The sequence below is a fragment of the Rhea pennata genome, chromosome 21 (genome assembly GCF_028389875.1).
Source record: "Rhea pennata isolate bPtePen1 chromosome 21, bPtePen1.pri, whole genome shotgun sequence".
NCBI classification, from domain to species: domain Eukaryota; kingdom Metazoa; phylum Chordata; class Aves; order Rheiformes; family Rheidae; genus Rhea; species Rhea pennata.
Genome location: NC_084683.1, coordinates 9,411,399 through 9,433,766, shown reverse-complemented (window position 1 = coordinate 9,433,766; position 22,368 = coordinate 9,411,399). Strand labels below are relative to the sequence as shown.

Genomic DNA, 22,368 nt, shown 5'->3' with positions numbered 1-22,368 from the left:
AGTTTCCTGCTGGTTCAGTGAGCTAAAGCAGCTTGGTAAGGCTGCCCAGGCTCCCTCCTTCCCTCCTCTCCAGGCAAGCCAGCGCACTGCTTTTTGTAGAAAAAAAAGAGGATTTTTATTTACAAGGCTTCCCAGCGGCGCCGGAGCGGAGGTGGGTGGGAGGCGGGGGAAGAAAAGCCAAGTGCCGAGGGCGCCCGGCGCATCACTCGCCGTCGTTGAGCAGCTGCAGCTCGAAGACCTGGAGATGCTCCTTGAGCGGGCGGCGGGCCTCGGCGGGCGCCCGGCGCTCCCGCTGCAGCTCGCCCACGCGGAGCCGGAGCCTCTGCTCCCGGCGTTTGCAGGCCTGGAGCTGCCGCTGGGCCTTGTCGAGGGCATCGAGGGCGGCCTCGGCGCGGCGCTTCCAGAGCAGGGCGCTGCCCACCTGGTAGCTGTGCTCGCTCTGGATGTAGGCACCAGCCGGCGGCGGCAGGCGCAGCATGTAGAGCGAGGGCGACACGGGGCGAGCCGGGGCCGGGGGCTCGCCTTCAGGGAGCGCCGGGGTGGCCGTGGCTTCCTCGTCACCCGTGGCCACCAAAAGGCTGTCCGGGAGGGTGCCCCGGGCACCCGAGGGGCCAGGGAGGGCCGGGACGCCGCCGTGGTCGCCAGCGGGGGCGGCAGGGTCCTCCCCTTCCCGGGGGAAGCAGGAGACATCGGTGGAGAAGGGGGGCTCCGTCGGGGAAGGGGCTGGGTCCCGCCTGCACAGCGAAGCGCGTCCCGGGTTAGTGTCGCCCGCCGCTGCCCCCCGTCCCCTCCTCCCACCCCGCCGCCTCCGTGGAGCCCTGGGCACTCACCTCCACCTCCTGCTGGCCCGCAGGGGCTTGGGGGGGTCGCTCTGGGGCGTGGGGGGCTTCGGTTTGGGAGTCCGAGGGGGTTTAGGGGAGGCTGACTCGAAGACGGTGGGAACGGCTCCTTCCTTGAGGCGGTGGTAGCCACTGCAGAATGAGAGCATGTCAGCAGGCAGCGTAGCGGGGTGGGGGTTAGAGGGGAGAACAGGGGCACCCCAAAAACCCGGGGGGAGGGGCACAGGGTGCCCAAAGCCCTTGAAAGGAGGCCAGCGGTTAGCCAAAACCTGCAAAGGCCCTGGGGTGATCCCAAAACTACAGGGGCCCCAAAGCTCACAGGGTCCCTGAAATGTCCCACCAAAACCCAGGGGAGGGGAGGTCCCAAGGCCCCTTAGAGGGGTCTCTTGTGGAGGGAGGATCCCAAAATTCATGATGGCCCCTGGGGTACCCTAAAGTCCTGGGGGAATGCTCAAAAGCCCAGGAGGGGAGGGGGGGGCAAAAGCCACAAGGTTCCTGGGGTGTCCCAAAATGCACAGGGGGGGTCTCAAAACTTGCAGGGTCCATGCGGTGCCCCCAAAGCCCCTGGGGAAGGGAGGCTGGGGGGGGATTAGAGGGGTCCCCCTGGTTACCCCAAATCCCACAACATCCTGGGATGTCCCAAAGTTCATGGGGGTGGGGGGAGGGGCAAGGCTTATGGGGTCCCTGTGGGAGGATGAGGGGAGACCCTCAAAAGCCACAAGATCCCTTGGGTGTTCCAAAACACATGGGGCCCCCAAAGCTGGCGAGGTCCCTGTGGTGTCCCCAAACCCTGAAGGGTCCCAAAGCCCCAGGGGCTTTAGTGGGGGACTCCAAAGCCCATGGTGGGGGCCAAACATTGCGTGGTTCCTGGGGCACCCCAACTCCCAGGGGGCTCCCAAAAGCTCTTAGAGGTGATGACCCAGAACTGAGAAGGTCCCAGGCTCTAGGGTTTGGGGGCAGGGGTGAAGCCAGGGTGACCCAAAACCCCAAAGGTTCCCAATGTGCCTCAAAACTTTGGGGGGGGGGTCTCCGGTGCCCCAAAGCCCACAGAGGGGCCCAAAAAGCTTGAAAGCAGGGTCCAAGGTGACCCAAAATCCACAAGGTGCTCAGGGTGCTCCAAAGTCTTGGGTGGGGGGGGGCAGGTCCTTGGGGCATCCCAAGGGAGCAGGAGGATGAACCCCAAAACTGGGGAAACTGAGGCACAGGGGTGAGTTCATGCAGACTGCGCAAGGCAGGGGTGGAGTGAACCATTTCCATTAGTGGGGGGGGGGGGATTAAAACCTCCCTGGAGTTTGAGTGGGGCACAGGGACTGTGTCAAAAGTCTGGATTGAGCCATCCTTAATGAGAGCGGGGCAAGCTTAATTGGACTGGTCCATTTGCTATGTTGGGGGTGCGGGGAGAGTGGGGATAACCCATTGCGGGCAGTTGGGAGAGGCAGCCTGGTGAGTGCCTCATTAGGCCCCCTCGTTAGCTACCTGAAGCCGACTATCTCGAAGCAGCTCTTCTCGAAGTGCTTGGAGCAGAAGTAGATGTACTTGGAGGTGGGGTCCCAGCAGCCCTGCCCGCTGGGGTCCCGTCGGCGGCTGTTCTCCAGCCACATGGCGCGCCGTGGGTTATCCTTCTTGGGCAGCCTGGGGTGGAAGGGGATGGGGGGGGGGGGGACACATCAGCTCCCCTCCTGGCAGGGGAAGGAGTCCTGCGAGGCTCTGGCCCCCCCCCAAAAAATCTTCCCCCCCCCAAAAGCATCAGCAGATGGAACGGTCCATGGAGGATCTGGTGAAGGGATGAGGGTGGGCTGGACCTCGCTGAGATGGCGGGGGTGGGTGGGGGAGGCACCTGGGTCAAACCATTCCTACGTGGGAGGGGAAATACACCTGGGCTAAACCACTCCCAAGTAGCAGGGGTACATGCACCTGGGCTAAACCATTCCCAAACAGAGCAGAGGGACGAAATGCATCTCAGTTAAATCATTCCCAAAGGTGGGACCTTTGCACCTGGGCTAAACTATTCCCAAACAGGGGGAAACACCTGGGCCAAACCACTCTCCAGCCTGGGGCATGGGGGTGCACCTGGGCTAAACTATTCCCAAAAGAGGGGAGGGAAGGGACTTGGGCCAAACCATTCCCAAACAGGGGGAAACACCTGGGCCAAACCACTCTCCAGCCTGGGGCATGGGGGTGCACCCGGGCTAAACCATTGCTAAGGAAGAAGAGGGGCACACTGGGGGGGGGGTGCACCAGGGATGAGCTTAGCCAAACTATTTCTAAAGTGGGGGGGGTGCACACCTGGGCCAAACCACTGGTAAAAATAAAATTGGGGGGGGGCATACACCTGGGCCAGACCACTGGTAAAAATAAAATGGGGGGGGCATACACCTGGGCCAGACCACTCATAACAGGGGGGACACACCTGGGCCAGACCACTCATTTGAGGAACACATCTAAACCAGGCCACTCTTGGGGGGAGGGGAGTTGCAAGATCTGGGCCAGACCATTTGTAAGGGGGGAGCACACCTCGGTCAAACCACTCCAAAAAGTAGAGAGACCACTTGGGCCAAACCATTCCTAAAAGAGGGGAGGAGGAGGTGTCAAAATCATTCTTAAAGCTAGGAAGAGAGGGGGCACATCTGGGCCAAACCACTCCTAAATCAGGAGAGCTCCCAGACTAAACTGAACCTAAAAAGAAGGGAAGCCACCAAGACCAAACCATCAAAACAAACATACAAAACAGGGGGAGCTCCCTTAACCAAATCACTTGGTGGGGGGGGGGGGAAAGGCACATAAATCCAAGTGCCCTGAACTGGGGGGCACCCACCGGTGGAAGGAAATGCCTCGATTTCGGGTCTCCCGGGTATCGCGGGTGCAACAGCCAGCAGCAGAGCAGTGACGGGGCATCTGGGGGCCAGGGGGGGCAAAAAAGGAGAAAGGCCCAGCTGCAGGTAACAACCCCCACTGCAAATTGCGTACATCCCTTCCCACTCCCATCGCACCCTGAAACCACCTGCACCCAGAGCACCCCTGGGCCCCATAAGCCTCCTTCCAACAGCCACCCACCACTGAGGGGCCCAAGTGCCCCCTATGTGCACCCCTCCCCAACACCCTCTTCCCCCTCCTAAAATACAGTTGCCCCCCTAGACTCTAAATTGTGCTGCCTGAGCCCTAGATACCCCAAGAGCCACCTCTAAGGCCTGGGTGCCCACCCCCAATCCCAGGTGCTCCCCACAGAGCTACCCCAGGCCCCCAGGTGCACCCCCCCAGAGATCCAAGTGCCCCCCAGAGCTAACTTAATCTCCCAGGGCCCCCCACCAAGAGCCTCAGGTGCCCCCCCCCAGTCCTCCAGGCGCCCCCCCCCCAGACCCAGGCCCCCCCAGCACTATCTCCAGCCCCCAAGTGCCCCTCCAAGCACCAAATGCCCCTGTAGACCTACCCTAGGCCCCAAGCTGCCTCCCACAAGCCCCAAATGCCCCCCACAAACTACCCCAGTCCCCCAGGTGCCCCCTCAAGAGCTACCCCAGCATCCCAGGGCCCTCCCCAGGCCCCCAGACACCCCCAAAGAACTACCCCAGAGCCAGGAGCCCCATCCCCAAGCTGCCCCCCACCTCAAGGATGCCCCCCAACATCCCTAAATACTCCCCGGAGCCAAAAGGTCCCCTCCTAGCCCCTTCCCCCCACCAAAGGCGCGGGGGGGGGGGGGGTTGGGCCCCCAATGGCTACCCCAGCATCCCAGGGTCCTCCCCAGGCCCTCCCCCCCAAAGACCTGCCCCAGAGCCGGGACCCCATCCCCGAGCTTCCTCCAACCCCGAGGAAGCCCCTAAGAGCCTCAAATACCCCCCCCCCTCCCCCCACCAAGGGCAGAAGTCGGGGGGAGGCCATGACGGTCCCGGGGAGGGTGATGACGTCACGGGGCCCAGCTGGAGCGGGACAGCTTCGACGTGAAGGGGCAGTTGCGGGGGGGGGGGCGCGATCCCCGGGCGGGGGGCGGAAGGGGCGGAGCCGAGGCCGCCGCCAGCCCCGTCACTCCCCTGAGATTCTTCCCCCCCCCCCCCCCCCCGCCCGGTTCTGGCCCTCGCCGGGCCCTGTCATGGTCCCGGTTCCCTCTCTCTCCCCCCACCCCGCCCCGGGCCCGGCCTCACCTCGGCGCTCCCATCCCGCCGCCGCAGCGCGCGGCTTCCCCCCCGCCGACCTCCCCCCACCACCCACCCCCGCCGCTCTCGCGAGACGCCGCGAGACTCCTCCCCCCCACCCCCTCCGCCGCCAGCTCTCGCGAGAACGTGCCGCGCGCCCCGCCCCGCCCCGCCCTCCTCATTGGCCGCCCCGCGGCCCCGACATTTGCATGCGGCGCCCTCATTGGCCAGGCGCGCCCCGCCCCCGCAGGAAAGGGTCGTTTCAAGGCTCCTCCGAAGAGGGGGGCGGGGTGGGAGGAGTTTGGGGGTTTCAAGCCTCCCCCCTCAAAATGAGGCTTTTGCGGAGGGTTGCAAGCCCCCCAGCAGGCTTTTAGGGTGTTTCAAGACCCCCCCTCGGCTTTTGGGGTGTTTCAAGGCCCCTCCTGACCTGGAGTCTTAGTGTGTTTCTGGGCCCCTGGAGACAGGAAGTGGGGGGAAGGGTTTATGCTGGTGAGTGACAGCCCGTGGGCCAATCGGGAATGAAGGGGTGTGACCAGTCCCTGCAGTGATGTCATGAGACCAGCTGCGACATCAGAGGGCTGGCTGTGATGTCACTGAGCCTGTGATGATGTCATAGAGTGGAAACCCAGGGGAGGGGGACAGGGTGCACTCATGGGAGCAGGTGTGATGTCACAGCACTGACCGTGATGTCACAGGAAGTGCTGGCACAGGCAGTGGCTTGACAAGTGATGTCACCGTGGTAGGTGGGGCTACATGAGATGTTATGCTATCACCTGGAAAAAAGTGATGTCAGAGCCAGAGACCCACGAACAGAGGAGATCGTGTCAACGCTGGACCAGGCAGTGACGTCACTGGCAGGCCAGGAAGTGATGTCACCCTCAGATCAGGAGGCGTCAGGCCTGGACCAGGTTCTGATGTTACCTAGGCACCAGGAAATGACATCACCGACATACTTGGATGGCAGACCCACACCAGACAGTGACATCATCAGAACATCAGGAAGTGACATCATGACTAAACCCAGAGGTAACACCAGACTTAGAGCATGAGCACTCCTGAGGCAGGAAACGGTTTCAACGTCACTTCCGCCCTCACCCCCTCCCCCATGACCATCCTCCCACCGCCTCTTCGGGGGCCCCGTCCCTCTCCTCTATGATTTCAGCTCACTTCCGCTCCAGCCCCTCTGAGCACGGCGGAGGATTCTCTATGGCCGTCGCCCCCGGAAGTGACGCGCCGAGTGCGGCCGCTGCCGGAAGTGCTCCTTTGAGGTGCTTCCGGGTGGCCGGGGCTGGCGGCGGTGGTTCCGGAGGGGACCGGGAGGTGAGTGCGGCCCCGCCCCCTCCCCCCGCGCAGACCGGACGCCTGGGTCCCCCTGGGGGGAGGGGGGGCGGGAGGGGCCGGTGGCGTCCCAGTGGCGTCCCCAGACCCCGGTGATGTCCCCCAGGGCGTCCCCAGACCCCCCGGTGACATCCCCCAAGGTGTTCCTCAACCCCAGAGATGTCCCCAAACCCTGGTGACATCCCCAGTGGTGTCCCCAGACCCCCACTGACATCCCCTGAGGCGTCCCCTGATCCTGGCGTTGTTCCCACAGCAGAGCTCGCTGACGTCCCCGGCGGCATCCCTGGCCTCCGGCAGCGTCCCTGCTCGGCGTCTCCGCTCCCCAGCGACGTCCCCGCTGCCCGGTGACATCACTGCTCCCCGGTGACGTCCTCACCCCCCTGCCATGGCGGAGGCGGTGCACTACATCCACCTGCAGAACTTCAGCAAGTCGCTGCTGGAGACGCTCAACGGGCAGCGCCTGGGCGGCCACTTCTGCGACGTGACGGTGCGCATCCGGGAGGCGACGCTGCGGGCCCACCGCTGCGTGCTGGCCGCCGGCAGCCCCTTCTTCCACGACAAGCTGCTGCTGGGCCACTCGGCCATCGAGGTGCCGCCTGTAGTGCCCAGCGGCGCCGTGCGCCAGCTCGTCGAGTTCATGTACAGCGGCTGCCTCGTCGTCGCCCAGTCCGAGGCTCTGCAGATCCTCACGGCCGCCTCCATCCTCCAGATCAAGACGGTCATCGACGAGTGCACTCAGATCATCTCGCAGAGCCGCGGCCCCAAAGCTTTGGCCGTAGCCCGGCCGCCCGAGCCACCCAAGGAGGCCGAGGCGGAGGTGCCCGAGGCGCCCAAGGGAGCTGACGTGCGCTACAAGCTACGAGACCTGCTGGCAGCGGCGCAGCGCGATGCCGAGGGGCGTTTTGGGGCGCCCGAGCCAGCGCCCAGCTGCCACAGCCGCAAGCAGCGCCAGCCGCTGCGGCTCCAGCTGCCCGTCAAGGAGGAGGAGGAGGGCGGCGGAGGCAGCAGCGGTGGTGGCGAGGAAGGCTTCGCCCCGGCGCCTTTCGCCACTGCCGCCGAGGAGCCCCAATTCTTCGGGGCACCTGAGGTCTTCGCTGAGGCGTTTCTGCCACCTTGGCCGGGCGAGGACGGCAGCAAATTTGGGCCTGACTGCAGCCTGGAGGCAGCGGGCCGGGGCTTCGCCTTCGGGGCCAAGGCGCCCGCAGGCACCGACGCCTTCGCCTTCACCCCGGCACCGCCGCCACCGCCGCCGGCACCGTTCTACGAGGCTGGGGCCGAGGTGGGGCTGAGCCCTGGCGCCCCAGCGGCTCCCGCGGCGTCGCGGCCCGGCCCCTCGCGCTGCCCCGAACCCTCCTACCAGTGCGGCCACTGCCAGAAAACCTTCAGCTCCCGCAAGAACTACACCAAGCACATGTTCATCCACTCCGGTGAGGGGCGTAAATCGGGGTAGGGGGAAATGGGGCTCTTGTGGCCACATAGATGGGGGACAGGGGAATGGGGGGGTGGCGGCGAGGGGTGACAGGGGCATAGGGGAGATGGGGACGTGGGAGGATGGGGAGAGTGAGCGTGAGGGAATGGGGACGTGGGGCAGTGGGTTTGGGGTTGTGGGGGGCAACAGGGACATGGTGGGGATGGGGATGGGGGGGCAGGAAAATGGGGCAGTGGGGACAAAGAGGGACATGGAGGGGGAAACGTGGATATGGGGCGATGGGGACATCCAGGGTGGGGGAGCAAGGACACACAGCAGTGGGGATGTGCTGGGGAGGGGGACATGGGGGGCAGCAACATCAAGGATGGAGGAGCGGGGCCACGGGGAAGGGGGACATTGTCAGACAAGGGCATTGGGGGTGGGGGAACAGGGCTGTGGGGCCACGGGGAAGGGGGATGTGCGGGGGACAGGGCTGTGAGCCAATGGGGATGGGGGCAATGGGGAAACATGGGAGGGGAATAGGGACGGGGACGTAACGGGGCCGTGGGGCAACAGCGACATGGGGGGACAGGGATGGGGACATTATGGGGATATGAAGGGATGGGGACATAATGGACATGGGGGGAAATGGGGAGGTGGTGGGGACAGAAACAGGGACATGGATGGGGATATGAAGGGACAAGGACCTAACAGGGACGTGGGGGAATGGGAAGAGGGACGTAACGGGGACGTGGGGCAACAGGGATGTGGGGCAGGAACGGGGATGTAACAGGGACGGGCAAAAGGGGGGATATGAAGGGATGGGGACGTAATGGGGACATGGGGGGAGACAGGGACTTCAAGGGGGAGGGAATGGGGGGCAATGGGGACACGGGGAGGGATGGACAGGGATGGGGACCTTGTGGGGGGGACACGAGGGGCCAGAGATGTAATGGGGACGGCGGGCGCGGCTGTAATGGGGATGGGAGGGCGGGGGGGGGGGGGAACAACAGGGACATGGGAATGGGGAGGCGATGGGGATGTGGGAGAGGGACGGGAACACGGAACGGGGCCGTAAGAGGGACACAACGCGGGGGAAGCAGAGACGCGGGTTGGGGACGAGGGGTGGCGGGGAGAGCCGAGCCGAACCGAGCCGTGCCACCTCGCAGGCGAGAAGCCCCACCAGTGCTCGATCTGCTGGCGCTCCTTCTCGCTGCGCGACTACCTGCTGAAGCACATGGTGACGCACACGGGCGTGCGCGCCTTCCAGTGCGGCGTCTGCTGCAAGCGCTTCACCCAGAAGAGCTCCCTCAACGTCCACATGCGCACCCACCGCCCCGAGCGCTTCCAGTGCCGCCTCTGCACCAAGGGCTTCTCCCACCGCACCCTCCTGGAGCGCCACGCTGCCGCCAACCACCCTGCCGCCGCTGCCGGGCCGCCCCCGCCGCCCGCCGACGCCTGGCAGCCCGAACCGCCGGCTCCCGAAGCCGGCCTGGCCGGTTGGCAGGGCGCCGAGGCCGGCCCGGCTTGACGGCGCTCGCCGTCGCCCTCGTCCTCTGCCTCCGCCTCGCGAACTCAGCGCCGTTCGCGGAGGAGGAAACCGGTTTCCGGCGCGTAACTCGCGGGGAGGAAGGGCAACGCGCCGGGCAGCGTGGCGCGCCGGCTTCGGCGCCCGTCGCGGGGGGCGGCTGAGAGCGAGGAAGGACGAGGAAGGGCAGCCCGCGGCTTCCGGCCCCGCGCGCCGGGTTATTAAACGGCTGTCGGCGCCGCGCGCGCGCGTTATGCCCAGCGGGCTCTGAAAAATCAACACGAACGTTTTAAGGAAACAATCAGTCCCATTCATGCCCGCCCGCCCCCCCTTTTTTTTTTTGTTTTGCCCCCTAAAAATCCCGGTGGCAGAGCCCGTCTCGGTGCAAAGTCGCTTTTAGGAATTGGCCTTTAACGAGGTTCCCCTGGTCCCACGAGCATGTGGCCACCACGGGAGCAGCTGGCCACGTGCGGAGCCTCCCCGAGTCTTTGTGTCCGTGTTTGCCCGCGCGGCCGCTCCATAAGCCAACGATGGGGGCCAAGCTACATCCCCGTGGCTGCCACAGAAGGGCCACGGCAGCCCTTGGCTGTGCCGTGGATCAGCCCTGAATTTCGTGTCCATGTCTGCCCCAATCCCGTGTCTGTTTGCCCATGTGGGTTCTCCAGAAGCCAACGATGGACGTTGATGGGGCTGGACCACATCCCGGTGGCCACCATGGAAGGGCTGTGGTAGCCGTCGCCCACATCATGGATCCTCCCTGAGTCTTTGTGTCCATGTTTGTCCCTGGTCCCGCATCCGTTTGCCTGTGTTGGCTTTGCAAGCGAATGATCAGGGCCAAACCATGTTCCTGTAGCTACCACAGAAGGGTTGCAGTAGCCATCAGCCACGTTGTGGAGCCTCTTGGAGTATTTACAACCACGATCCCACATCTGTTTGCCCACGTGGGCTCTCCACAAGCCAGCGACAGGTGCTGATGGGGCTGAACCACATCCCTGTGGCTACCACAGAAGGGCTGTGGTGGCCACTGGCCATGTCATGGACCACCCCCAAGCCTTCCTGTCCATGTCTGCCCACCATCCCACGTCCGTTTGCCCATGTGGGCTCTCCACAAGCCAGTGAGAGGTGCCATTTCGGCCAACTATGTCCCCGTGGCTACCACAGAAGTGCTGGGGTAGCTGTTGGCCACTTTGTGGAGCCTCCCAAAGTATTTACACTCGCAATCCCAAATGTGGGCCCATCTGTCCACGCAGGCTCCCTGCAAGCCAATTCTGGGCATTCACAGGGCCAGATTATGTGCCCATGACTACTGCAATAGAGCTGTGGTGGCCATTGGCCATGTCATGGACCAACCCCAAGTCTTCGTTTCCACGTTTGCCCCAATCCTACATCCGTTTGCCCATGTGGGCTCTGCAAGCCAATGACAGGCATCAGTGGGGTCAAAACACCTCCCTGTGGCTTCTGCAGAAGGGCCCATGACCACCGTTGGCCATGTCACAGATCTTCCTCGAGTCTTCCTATCTGTGTTCGTCCCCAACTCTGCATCCGTTTGTCCACGTGGACTCTCCATGAGCCAATGATGGGGGCCAACTGGGCCAAACCACGTCCCCGTGGCTACTGCAGAAGGGCCATGGTAGCTGCTGGCCACATTGTGGAGCCTCCCAGTCTTTACGACCCTGGTCCAATATCCGTTTGCCCATTTGGGTCCCCTGCAAGCCAATGACGGGTGCTGCTGAGGCTAATCCACGTACTTGTAGCTACTGCAGAAGGACCATGGTGGCCATTGGCCATGTTGTGGACCATCTCCAAGTCTTCCTGTCCACATTTGCCCTGATCCCACGTCCGCTTGCCCACGTGGGCTCTCTGCAAGCCGATGATGGGCACTGGCAGGGCCGAACCATGTCCCTGCAGCAACCACAGAAGGGCCATGGTAGCTGTTGGCCACGTCATGGACCCTCCCCAAGTCTCTGTCCCCAACGCCATGCCCGTCTGCCCACGCTGACTCTCCGCAAGCCAACAGTGGGCACCGCCAGGGCTGAACTCCATCCCCGTGGCTCCCGTGCGAGGTCCGGCTGCGCCGCCAAGCCTCCCCTCCGCCAAAGCGGGGGCCCTCAGAGCCCGTGGGCTCCACGGCGCAGCGCGAGGGCCGCGCTCTGGCCGCACGCCTTGCCAGGGCCCCTTTCGGCAGCGTGCAGGCGGCGGTGGCGGGCAAGGTGGGAGCCGCGGCTGAAGGTCTTGGCACAGTCGGGGCAGCGGTAGGGCTTCTCTCCGGTGTGGGTGCGCTGGTGCTCGAGGAGGCGAGCGCTCTCGCCGAAGCGCTTGCCGCACTGGCCGCACTGGAAGGGTTTCTGGCCGGTGTGGAGACGCCGGTGCTGGCTGAGGTTGGAGCTCCAGCCGAAGCGCTTGCCGCAGGCGCCGCACTCGTAGGGCTTCTCGCCGGTGTGGGCCCGCTGGTGTTGCAGCAGGTTGGAGCGCTGCGCGAAGCTCTTGGCGCAGGCGCCGCACTTGTAGGGCTTCTCGCCCGTGTGGGTGCCCAGGTGCCGCATGAGGTGCGAGCTCTGCCCGAAGGCCTTGCCGCACTCGGTGCACTTGTAAGGCTTGCGGGTGCCTGCTGCCGCCGCCCCCCAGGGCCAACCCAGTTCGGGGGAGGGTGGCGGGGAGGGTGGTGGCAGCAGTGGGGACGTCGCCAGGCTCTCGATGATGTCCACCTTGTGGCTCTTTCCACTCCCTGCAGGGACACAGACACACGCATCACCCTGAAGCTCCCAAATTGCCCCTCTGAGGCTCCTGAATTGCCCCCTTGAATCAAGCTGTCCCCCCTAAAACTTCCAAGTTGCCCCCTGAAGCTCCCAGGTTGCCTCCTGAAGCTCCCAGGTTGACCTCCTATGGGTCCCAACTTGCTACCCTCGAAGCCTCTGATTTGTCCTCCCGAAGCTCCTGAATTGCCCCCCAAAACTCCCAAGTTGCCCCCCAAGGAGGATATTTGCCCACAAAGCCATAAAGTGCCCTCCGACCCAACCTTTGTCCAGCTATGAGGGTCCCTGCCCACGTGAGCCAGTGCTGACCAAGGTCAGACCCATTCTGAGACAGGGGTTGGACCCTGGAGATCATGTTCCCTCTTCTCCAGTGGGAACGGAGTTGAGGTCAGACACAGGGAGGTGATGGGTCTCCGTCTGTGGAGACACCAACTCTTACTCAACGTGGCCATGAGCGACCTGGCCCTGATGTGTTGGCTGTGGTTGGACCCGGGACTCCCAGAGACCCCTCTGAGCTCTCTCATGTGTGGTGAAGCCCGAATCACACCTAGTGAGGTGGTAGGTCTCCATTCTTTGGGATCTTCAACCCTCAGCTGGACATGGCCATGAGAAACCTCGCCCAGATAGGCCTACGATGGCTGAGGTCAGATCTGCATTGGCCTGGATGGACCTACGTTGCCCAGAGTTGGACCCATGTTGGCTTCGATGGAACTGTATTCGCCCAGAGGAACCATGGCCATAGCTGGACCCACGTTAGCCCCAAGGAACCCTGGCCATAGCTGGACCCACGTTAGCCCCAAGGAACCCTGGCCAGAGCCGGACCCATGTTGGCCCCAAGGAACCCCGGCCAGGGCTGGACCCAGGATGACCCGCAGGAACCCCAGCCAGGGCCGGACCCACGTTGGCCCAGAGGATCCCCGGCCAGGGCTGGACCCCGCTGGCCCAGAGGAATGCGCGCTGGCCCCGACCCTCCACCAGTCCACAGCGTTTTGCGGCCGGGCTCACCTGCACGGGCGCCGGACGGTTCCTCTGCCTGCTCCATCCCTGCGGGGAGACCCGGGAGTGGGGGCTCAGCCAGGGTGGTGGGGGGGACCGAGGGGCCCCGGGGGGGGGGAGGCGGCGGCGATGGTGGTTGTAGTGGGGGGACTGGGAGTGCGGGATGGGGGGGAGGGGTCGGCGGAGGGGCACTAGGACCCAGTGGATAGACCCGGGGCTGAGGGAGGGGGCCGGGACCGGGGAGGTTGTGGGGGGCACTAGAGGGGGGAGGGCCACAGCGGGGGGGGGTCCCTGAAGGGGAAACCCTGGTAGGGCACCGGAGGGCCCTTAGGGAGACCCGATTTGGGGAAGGGGGGGTCAGGGGGGTCCTGTCGGGCCGAGGAGGCCGCGGGGGGAGGTACCAGGCCGCCTCCCGCCCCCCCGCTTCACCTCAGCCCCGTAGAGCCGTCGCCGGGGCCACCCCGCGACCCGGAAACGCTCGCGCGCCGCCAGGGACCGCTCCGCGCCGCCCGGCGGACCGCAACTCGATGCCATTGACCCCTTCCTTGCCGCGAGCAACTATTACCCTGCGAGCCAGCAAGGCGCTTGGGTCAGTTTTCCCCATTTCCGCTGGTTTTGCCCCATTCGGGGAGCCCCCTCTCTGCCCCATATACACCACCGGGAGCCAGAGGGGGAGGGAGTCAATAGGGTTTAATGAGGCTCGGCTGCCCCACGGTGGGTCCCCACCTCTGCAGGCTGGCCCATGGGGCAGAGTTAAGGGGATGGAGGGTCTCAGGGTTCACAGGGGCTCAGGGGCAACCTGGGGCGCATTCAGGGTGCCTGGAGCTGAATATAGGGTGCCCACAGGCAGATTTAGCATGTCAGGAGCAGATTTGGGGTGTCCAGAGCCAGATTCAGGGTGTCTGAAGCCAGAGTCAAGTGTCCAGAGCCAAATTCCAGGTGCTCGGAGTTGGATCCAGGGTGTCTAGAGCCCAATTAGTACAGGATGTTCAGTGCAGGATTCAGTGTGTCCCGGGCCAAATTTGGGGTATCCAGAGCTGGATTTGGGCTGCTTAGACTTTGGGTGCTCAGAGATGGGTTTGGGGTGTCCAGAAACAGATTTGGTGTCCACGTCCACAGCTGGATTAGGGTGTCTGGAGCGGGATTATGGGTGCTTGGAGCCTGATTCAGGGTGTCCAGAGCCTGATTCGGGGTGTCCAGATGTAGACTCAAGTGTTTGAAGCCAGATTCCAGGTGTCCAGAGCCAAACTTTGGGAGCTTGGGGCCGAATTCAGATTGCCTGAAACTAAATTTGGGGTGTCGGGACCTAAATTCAGTGTCCAAAGCCAGATTCAGGGTGTTTTAGAGCTGGATTTTGGATGCTCAAAGGTGGATTTGGGTTGTCTGCAGCCAGATTCAGTGTCCGGAGCCAGATGTGGAGTGCTCAGAACCAGATTCTGGATGTCTATAGATAGATCCAGGGTGCTCGGGGCTGGATTTAGGGTGCTCGGAGTCAGACTCAGGGTGACCAGAGCTAGATTTGGGGCGCTCAGATCCAGATTTAGGATGTTCCAAGCCAGTCAGGGCATCCACTAGAGGTGGATTCGGACTGCTTGCAGCTGGACGCGGGCCGTCCCCATCTGCTCGTGGGTCCCTGCCGGTGGGCTCGTGCCCGGGGTGCTACGGCGGCCGCCCCAGGCAGCGGGACGGCTCCCCTTGGCGGGGGCTACTTGTGGCCCCGCTGGTGGGCGACGAGGCCGGAGCGCTGGCGGAAGCGGCGGCCGCACTGTGGGCAGGGGAAAGGCTTTTCGCCCGTGTGGATGCGCCGGTGGGCGGCCAGGTGGGAGGCGACGGCGAAAGCCCGGCCGCACTCGCCGCAAGCGTGCGGCCGCTCGCCCGTGTGGCCCCGGCGGTGCAGCGCCAGCGCCGAGCTCTGGCTGAAGCGTTTGCCGCAGTGGCCGCAGGCGAAGGGCCGCTCGCCCGTGTGCACCCGCCGGTGCACGGCCAGGTGCGAGGGCACGGCAAAGGCCTTGCCGCACTCGCCGCATGCGTGGGGCCGCTCGCCCGTGTGCAGGCGCCGGTGGAGGCCCAGCGCCGAGCTCTGGCTGAAGCGTTTGCCGCAGTGGCCGCAGGCGAAGGGCCGCTCGCCCGTGTGCACCCGCCGGTGCACGGCCAGGCGCGAGCGGGCCCCGAAGGTCTTGCCGCAGTCGCCGCAGCGGTGGCCGGGGGACGCCGAGGGGACGCTGCTGTGCTGGTGGCCGGCGGGCGCCGCTGGGGACGCGCCGGGGACGTGGTGGTTGGGTGGTGATGGCTCCGGGGGTGGTTGCGGGGGGTTGGTGGCACCGGGGGCTGTGGAGAGAAGGGAGAGATGAGGCAGAGGGAGCCAGGGTGTGACATGGGGACACGGGGGACACACAGAGTGACAGGGTGGGATGTGGCGAGGGAACGTGGTGACATGGGGATACGCAGAGTGTGATTTGAGGGGACACATGAAGTGACATGAAGATGCGAGAGGACATATGGGGACAGAGCGACGTGGGGGGGATGTGCAGAGTGACATGGGGACATGGGGGACCTGTGGTGGGATGCTGGGGGGACACATGCAGTGACACATGTAGGGACACAGAGGGGACATGTGGCATGATATGGCAGGGATGTGACGGGACATGGGAAACCTGGAAGGACAAGAAGTGACCTAGGGACACATGGAAGGAGAGAAGGACTCCAGGCAGGGTCATGAGGGGACATGGAGGGACCTGGGGACACATGGTGGGGACATAAGATGACACAGAACCACCTAAGGGACACAGGGACACCTGGGGACATGAGGTGACCTGGGGAAACATGTGGGGGCACCCGATGACATAGGGCCACCCAGAGAGACATGAGAGGACCTGGGGCCACCCAAGGACCTGTGGGGGAATGTGGAAGGGCCACGGGGTGGGGGGAGTGCAGGTGACACAGAGGGACCCAGAGGGGACATAGGAGGCCATGAGAGGACCTGGAGGGGACAAAGGGAGACACTGGGAGGACCCAGGGGGATATGGGGGGGACCTGGAGGTGACAGGAAGGGATGGGGGGGGACGTGGGAGGACCTGGAGGGGGCACGGGGGGCTGCAGAGGGATGGAGGGGGACACGGAGGACAGGAGGGCTGGGTGCTCATGGGAGTGGGGGGACACGATGGGAGAGGGGGGGACACAGGGGGGTCGAGGTGATGGGGAGACACGGGGTGGGTGGGTGCTCACCTGGGGAGGGTCCGGGGGGCCCGGGTGGGCGCTGCCCCGGGGCCACCAGCGCCCAGGGGACCTCGGCCAGGAACATGGGCACCTGCGGGGACACCCGGCCAGCGCCTGTCACCCCAGTGTTCCCAGTGCTCCCAGTAATCACCCACCACTCACGTTCCCAGTTCTACCAGTAACCCTCCTCCCATAATTCCCCCTCAGCCTCAGTGCTCCCAGTAACTTCCCAGTCACCCCCACTGTTTCTAGAACCTCTCTGGTCACCCCCTGTCACCCCAGTGCTCCCAGGAAGCCCCTGTGCTCCCAGTACCCCTCCATCACCTCCAGTGCTCCCAATCACCCTCTCCCTCCCCACCCCAGCGCTCCCACTAACCTTCCAGGCATCCTGAGCACTCTCAGTACCTCCCCTCCCAGTCACTCCCAGTAGCCACCACAAGATCCCCCCAGTACTTCCAGTGCCCTCCACGATTCTCCTGGTAACCTCCCAGTTCCCCAGTCATCCCCAACGTTCCCAGTAATCCCCAGTGCCCCCCTGCCCCGAGCTCTCAGTGCCCGTTCCCTGGGGATCCCAGTACTCCCAGTCTCCCCAGTCCCCTCAGTTCCTCCCAAGCATCCCAGTCTCCCCCAGTGCCTCCCCTTCCCTCAGTTCATTCTGGTGCCTCTCAGTGCCCCCAGTACGCCCTGGTGCCTCCCAGTCCCTCCCAGTTTCTCTCTTTCCCCCGTCCCTCCCTGCTCCCCCAGTTCCCCTCTGTGCCTCCCAGTCCCTCCATTCCCCCAGTCCCTCCCAGTTCCCTCAGTCGCCCCCCCCCAGTACCTCCCAGCCTCTCCAGTCCCTCCACTCCCTCCCAGTTCCCCAAGTCCTCCCGATGCCTCCCAGCCTCTCAAGTCCTCCCCAGTTCCCCCAGTCCCTCCCAGTTCCCCCAGTCCCCCCCGGTTCTCCCCAGTCCCCCCAGTGCTCCCAGTCTCCCCCAGTACCTCGGGTGGGCCCTGCCCCGTGTCCGGGCCGAGCCGGCTGCGGCGGAAGCGGGCGGGGGGGGGCTCCGCGCCCCGCCCGCACCGGGGGGGGAGGCGGCGGGGCCCCGGGGGGGGGGGGGGGCGGGAGGGAGGGAGAACCGAGGGGAAGGGGAGGGGCACCGGGGGGGGGGAGGGACCGAGGGGAGGGGGCACCGAAGAAGGGGGGACCAGCAGAGTAACCAGGGGGGGACTGGGGGGAGACATCAGTCCGAGGGGGGAGGGGGCGGTCCTGGGGAGAGGGTCAGTCGGGGGGGGGGGCTTGGTCCTGGGGAGAGGGTCGGTCTGGGGGTGAGGGCAGTCCTGGGGAGAAGGTCAGTCCGGGGGGGGGGCTCGGCCCTGGGGAGGGGGTGGGTCTGGGGATCGGTTCCAGGGAGAGGGTCGGTACTAGGACGGTTGGTCGCCGGGGAGAACATCGGTCCAGGGGGGTGGAGTGTCAGTCCTGGGGAGAGGGTCGGTCCCAGGGAGAGGGTCAGTACCGGGGGGGGGGGGGGGTTCGGTCCTGGGGAGAGGGTCGGCCTGGGGGTCAGTCGGGGGAGGGAGGTTGGTTCTGGGGAGAGGGTCAGTCCTGGGGGGGTCAGTCCCTGTCACCCCACAGCGGGTTCAGTCCTGGGGAGAGGGTCAGTCCTGGGGGGTCAGTCCCTGTCACCCCACAGTGGGGTCAGTCCTGGGGAGAGGGTCAGTACCGGGGGGTCGGTCCCGGGGAGAGGGTCGGCCTGGGGGTCAGTCTGGGGAGGGGGTTGGTCCTGGGGAGAGGGTCAGTCCTGGGGGGTCGGTCCCTGTCACCCCACAGAGGGGTCAGTCCCGGGGAGAGGGTCGGTCCTGGGGGTCAGTCCCTGTCACCCCACAGCAGGGTCAGTCCTGGGGAGAGGGTCGGTCCTGGGGGGGTCAGTCCCTGTCACCCCACAGCGGGGTCAGTCCTGGGGAGAGGGTCAGTCCTGGGGGTCAGTCCCTGTCACCCCACAGCAGGGTCAGTCCTGGGGAGAGGGTCTGTCCTGGGGGGGGTCAGTCCCTGTCACCCCACAGAGGGGTCAGTCCTGGGGAGAGGGTCGGTCCTGGGGGTCAGTCCCTGTCACACAACAGGAGGGTCAGTCCTGGGGAGAGGGTCGGTCCTGGGGGTTCAGTCCCTGTCACCCCACAGCGGGGTCAGTCCTGGGGAGAGGGTCGGTCCTGGGGGGTCAGTCCCTGTCACCCCCCAGTGGGGTCAGTCCCGGGGAGAGGGTCAGTGCTGGGGAGAGGGTCGGGCCTGGCGGTTGGTCCCTGTCACCCCCCAGTGGGGTCAGTCCCAGGGAGAGGGTCGGTCCTGGGGGGGTCAGTCCCTGTCACCCCCCAGTGGGGTCAGTCCCAGGGAGAGGGTCAGTCCTGGGGGGTCGGTCCCTGTCACCCCACAGCGGGGTCAGTCCTGGGGAGAGGGTCGGTCCTTGGGGTTGGTTCTCATCACCCCACAGCAGGGGCCAGTCCCGGGACCTCCGCTGTGGCTGTCCCCACCCTGGGGCACCCATATGGGTGTCACCCATCACACTGATATTCAGCTGGGTGCCCCCACCCTGGAGACACCTCAGGGCACATCCTCACCTCAGGGACAGCCATATGGGTGTCACCACCCCGTTGACACCAAAACAGGTGTCCCCAGGCTGGGAACACCAAGGAGGGATGTCCCCAATCCGAGGAAACCCGCGTGGGTGTCACCACCCCAGGGACACCTAGGAAGGATGCGTGGACCTTCAGGACATAGATGTGGGTGTTATCACCCCTGGGGACACCAAGCAGGGATGTCCCTAACCTGGGGACATCTACGTGGGTTTCCCCAATCTGGGAACACTGATGTGGCTGTCACCATCTCTGGGGACACCAAGAAAGAATGCCTCCACCCCAGGGGACACCGAGGAGGGATGTCCTTATTCTGGGACACCCACATTGGTGTCTCCACCCCGGGGGACACCGAGGAGGGATGTCCTTATTCAGGGACACCTACATTGGTGTCACCATCCTGAGGGACACCGAGGAAGGATGTCCTTATTCTGGGACACCCACGTTGGTGTCACCACCCTGGGGGACACCAAGGAGGGATGCTCTCACTCTGGGGACACCCATGTGGGTGTCACTACCCTAAGGACACCACAGTGGGTGTCAGCACCCTGGGGACACCAAGGAGGGTCGATCCCACCGTGGAAGCACCCATGTGAGTTGTCCCCACCCTGGGGACTTGGATCTAGATGTCCCCTCCCCCTGGCTGGGGGAGGGGGCAACAGCAGCCCTCAGTGGCCCCCCAGCCGGGGTGGCCCAGCACCCGCGGGCATCCTGCATGGGTGGCCCGGCCCTGTGGACCCTGGGGTCCTCGGCCATGGCTGCCCCTCTTCCCAGCCCCCGCGGCTGGGGACCCAGGCGTCCGGGAGGCACCCAGGCACCCAGAGTGGCGGAGGCGGAGGACTTGGGCATCGGGGGACCCAGGCGTCCGGGCCTAGCAAAGGGTTAAGGACCCATAGAGCCCCGCGCGCGGGGGGCAGGGCGGCGGGGCCTGGCGGCGGTGGCTGGGCGGGTAAGCTGCAACTGGGGCAACTGGGGCAACTGGAAAGGGTAGTGAAGGGAGTGGGGGGCCGATGGGGGAGGGGTGCGGTGCAGGGTGGGGGAGGGGCAGCGGGAGCCTCCCCTCCCCCCCCCACGGCCGGCGCTGCAGATGGGGGAGGGGTGGCCGCTGGGATCTCTGGACTGGGAGCAGGAGAGGGGCTGGGCAGCTCCGAACTGGGAGCGCTGGAAGGGGAGACTCCCCCTCCCCCCTCCGCAAACTGGGAATGTGGACGGAACTCCCATCCTCGAACTGGGAGCCGGGGAGGGGTGGAGAGGTGCTCAAACTGGGAACGGGGGAGGGGAAGACCCTGCTAAACTGAGAATGGGACAAGAGAGACAAACCTGCAAACTGGGAGGGGATGAGTGACCCCCCCCCGCAAACTGGGAATAGGGGAGGGGGAGAAATCCCCCCCACACACACACTGAGAATGCAGACAGAAATCACCCAGACTGGGAATGGGGGAGAGGGGAAATCCCTCAAACTGGGAATGAGGGAGGCAAGACCCCCCTTCCCAAACTAGGAACGGGGGAGGGGATGAGCATGGGGATCCCTTGAAACTGGGGGGGGGGGGAAAGGGGGGCACCCCCAGTGCCGAGGTGATGTCGAGCTCCTGACATTGGGCAGCGGGGACAAAATTTTGGAATAAAATTTTGGGATAAAATTGGCTAACGGGGGATAAAATTTGCCTGCGAGGTGGAAAACCCAGCGGCAGGGGGACAAAGTAGGAGAGCGCGGGGACAAGATTGGGCAGCAGGGACAAATTTCAGCCCCGAGGGACAAGTTTGGGCAGCAGTGGCTGAAATCTGGGGGGGCCTTGGGGGTGCCACTTGGGAGCGGTTCCAAAACGGGGCATCAGGGGATGAAATTTGCCTAAGGGGATAAGAAAATCCTACAGCAGGGCCGAAACTCTGGTGCTTCGGGGCAGCGCGGAGAGGGCTGGGAATAAAAGTGCCAACCCCAGTCACTCCAGTAACCCCAGTTTGTGCCACTCTCTCCTCACCCAGGCCTGCAGAGGTGCCACCGCCGGCGCCATGGGGGAGAAGCCCAACGCGTGCCCGTACTGCGGGAAAGGTTTCCGCCGGAGCTCCCACCTGACGCGGCATCTGGGCACCCACGGGGGTGGCGCGGCAGCCCCGGAGCGCGCCGGCACCCCGCCGCCTGCGCCGCGGCCCTACGCCTGCGAGCGGTGCGGCAAAGCCTTCGGGCGCAGCGCCCACCTGGCCCGCCACCGCGAGACCCACTCGGGCGAGCGGCCCTACCGCTGCGGCTGCTGCGGCAAAGCTTTCCGCCGCAGCGCCCACCTCACCCGCCACCGCGGCACCCACACGGGCGAGCGGCCCTTCGCCTGCGGCCTCTGCGGCAAAGCCTTCACCCGCGCCGCCCACCTCACCCGCCACCGCCTCACCCACACGGGCGAGCGGCCCTTCGCCTGCGGCGACTGCGGCAAGAGCTTCGCCCGCGCCGCCCACCTCACCCGCCACCGCACCACCCACACCGGCGAGCGGCCCCACAAGTGCACCGGATGCGGCAAGGCCTTCGCCGCTGCCGCCCATCTCCTCCGGCACCAGCGCACCCACCGCGCTTAGACGCCCGCCCCGTGCTCCCTTTTTCCTGCCCCTTTCCTCTTTTTCGCCGGGTGGGAAGACCCAGCACCCCTTCCCGCCGCAGCTCCGGGTCCGCCGCCTCCGTCCGGGGCTGCCACACGCTGTTTTTTTCTCCCCCCCCTCCCGTCCTGACTGCTGCAGGGGGGGAATTGGACTCACCCCTTCGCCCCGCCATCGACCGGTGGGGGAAAATCCTTCCTGTTTTCCCTCTGTAGAGCCTCAGGCTCTTGGAGTCCCGGGACTGGGGCAAAAATCGGAGCTTTCCGCTCAACGCCGTCTCGGTAGCTCTCAGACAGGACTCATCCGACCGTATTTTCTTCTCTCAGTGCAAGGAAGCTCCTAATTTAGCGGCGGGGCATCTCCTCCGCCACCCGCAGGCGTCAGCCCCTCCGGGACTTGCTGTGCTCAGCCTCTCCGAAGGGTTCCTCGCTTTCTCGCCGGTCCTGCCGGAGGAAGACGGCCTCGGAGGAAAGCCCAGACATCAGTTTCTGTCTCGAGGAAGCCAAGGTTAGCGTTGTCTCGTGCCGGCGGCTGCCAGGAAACCCAGAGGCGAGAGACTTCTTTAAGACAGAGCTGCCTCGATGGTTTTCCGGGCCAAACCAGCGGCGCGGTGGGATGAGCCCTACCCTGCCGTATCCTCCTGTCACATCTCTCCGGAACGAAGTGTCTATGTCAAGGCTCGTCATCCGGTGCCGCCTGAGGAAAGGGCTTGAGATGGTGCTTTCCTGAGCAGCCTTCTCGGAGCATTTCTTGCTCCCAAGATGGCCCTCGCTGGAGCCGGGTTTTAGTGTTTTTTGTGGGGTTTTTTTTTGTGTGAATTTTCCATATGAATTTCCAGTGTCCTTATCTTTAGCTCGGGCTGTTGTCTCTCTCCCCACCGAGAACGGCCTCACACTTTCCTCCTTGGGGATGGTCCTGGATTTGTGCCTGGCCGCTCGCTCACCCTCTGGGAGCCTGAAAACACTGCTGTCGCTCTTGG

At 64.9% G+C, this 22,368-nt stretch overlaps 4 protein-coding genes across 10 annotated transcripts; 2 read left to right on the top strand and 2 right to left on the bottom strand.

The window, feature by feature from the left end:
- Nucleotides 1–90: 90 nt before the first annotated feature.
- Nucleotides 91–5,664, bottom strand: THAP7 (THAP domain containing 7). Of its 3 annotated transcripts, none has more exons than XM_062593032.1 (5): nt 5,646–5,664; nt 3,655–3,734; nt 2,316–2,471; nt 831–971; nt 91–734 (listed from the first exon to the last, which is right to left on the bottom strand). In XM_062593032.1, exons 2-5 carry the CDS (start codon nt 3,732–3,734, stop codon nt 203–205), a joined length of 909 nt encoding a protein of 302 aa, XP_062449016.1. In that variant the 5' UTR covers nt 5,646–5,664; the 3' UTR covers nt 91–202. The 3 variants fall into 3 exon arrangements, with proteins under 3 accessions (XP_062449016.1, XP_062449015.1, XP_062449014.1); XM_062593031.1 differs by lacking the exon at nt 5,646–5,664 and adding an exon at nt 4,973–5,049; XM_062593030.1 differs by lacking the exon at nt 5,646–5,664 and having other exon boundaries at nt 3,655–3,840.
- A 4-nt stretch (nt 5,665–5,668) lies between these two features.
- ZBTB45 (zinc finger and BTB domain containing 45) lies at nt 5,669–9,538 on the top strand. 5 transcript variants are annotated; one of them, XM_062593025.1, is made up of 3 exons: nt 5,669–5,989; nt 6,555–7,728; nt 8,879–9,538. In XM_062593025.1, the coding sequence occupies exons 2-3, from the start codon at nt 6,687–6,689 to the stop codon at nt 9,238–9,240; spliced, it is 1,404 nt and encodes a 467-aa protein (XP_062449009.1). In that variant the 5' UTR covers nt 5,669–5,989; nt 6,555–6,686; the 3' UTR covers nt 9,241–9,538. The 5 variants fall into 5 exon arrangements, with proteins under 5 accessions (XP_062449009.1, XP_062449007.1, XP_062449010.1 ...); XM_062593023.1 differs by lacking the exon at nt 5,669–5,989 and adding an exon at nt 6,231–6,283; XM_062593026.1 differs by lacking the exon at nt 5,669–5,989 and adding an exon at nt 6,248–6,283 and having other exon boundaries at nt 6,558–7,728.
- A 37-nt stretch (nt 9,539–9,575) lies between these two features.
- Nucleotides 9,576–16,445, bottom strand: LOC134149747 (endothelial zinc finger protein induced by tumor necrosis factor alpha-like). Its single transcript, XM_062592953.1, has 5 exons — nt 16,212–16,445; nt 14,696–15,314; nt 14,004–14,119; nt 12,996–13,136; nt 9,576–11,962 (listed from the first exon to the last, which is right to left on the bottom strand). Exons 1-5 carry the CDS (start codon nt 16,285–16,287, stop codon nt 11,346–11,348), a joined length of 1,569 nt encoding a protein of 522 aa, XP_062448937.1. The 5' UTR covers nt 16,288–16,445; the 3' UTR covers nt 9,576–11,345.
- A 3,209-nt stretch (nt 16,446–19,654) lies between these two features.
- On the top strand, nt 19,655–22,235 carry LOC134149796 (zinc finger protein 70-like). Its single transcript, XM_062593043.1, has 2 exons — nt 19,655–19,755; nt 20,790–22,235. The coding sequence occupies exon 2, from the start codon at nt 20,817–20,819 to the stop codon at nt 21,369–21,371; it is 555 nt and encodes a 184-aa protein (XP_062449027.1). The 5' UTR covers nt 19,655–19,755; nt 20,790–20,816; the 3' UTR covers nt 21,372–22,235.
- Nucleotides 22,236–22,368: the final 133 nt, after the last annotated feature.

What these genes read in the sequence shown, in the direction of transcription:
- LOC134149796 (XM_062593043.1), top strand. Translation starts at nt 20,817, where the DNA reads ATGGGGGAGAAGCCCAACGCGTGCCCGTACTGCGGGAAAGGTTTCCGC.
- ZBTB45 (XM_062593025.1), top strand. Translation starts at nt 6,687, where the DNA reads ATGGCGGAGGCGGTGCACTACATCCACCTGCAGAACTTCAGCAAGTCG. An exon ending in GCACATGTTCATCCACTCCG is followed by an intron (nt 7,729 to 8,878) that starts GTGAGGGGCGTA and finishes GCCACCTCGCAG; the next exon opens with GCGAGAAGCCCCACCAGTGC.
- LOC134149747 (XM_062592953.1), bottom strand. Translation starts at nt 16,287, where the DNA reads ATGTTCCTGGCCGAGGTCCCCTGGGCGCTGGTGGCCCCGGGGCAGCGC. An exon ending in CTCTGGATACCCCAAATTTG is followed by an intron (nt 13,137 to 14,003) that starts GCCCGGGACACA and finishes CCGCACTCCCAG; the next exon opens with TCCCCCCACTACAACCACCA. An exon ending in ACCGTCCGGCGCCCGTGCAG is followed by an intron (nt 11,963 to 12,995) that starts GTGAGCCCGGCC and finishes GTGTCCCTGCAG; the next exon opens with GGAGTGGAAAGAGCCACAAG.
- THAP7 (XM_062593030.1), bottom strand. Translation starts at nt 3,824, where the DNA reads ATGGGAGTGGGAAGGGATGTACGCAATTTGCAGTGGGGGTTGTTACCT. An exon ending in CGAGGCATTTCCTTCCACCG is followed by an intron (nt 2,472 to 3,654) that starts GTGGGTGCCCCC and finishes CTTCCACCCCAG; the next exon opens with GCTGCCCAAGAAGGATAACC. An exon ending in TTCGAGATAGTCGGCTTCAG is followed by an intron (nt 972 to 2,315) that starts GTAGCTAACGAG and finishes CTCATTCTGCAG; the next exon opens with TGGCTACCACCGCCTCAAGG.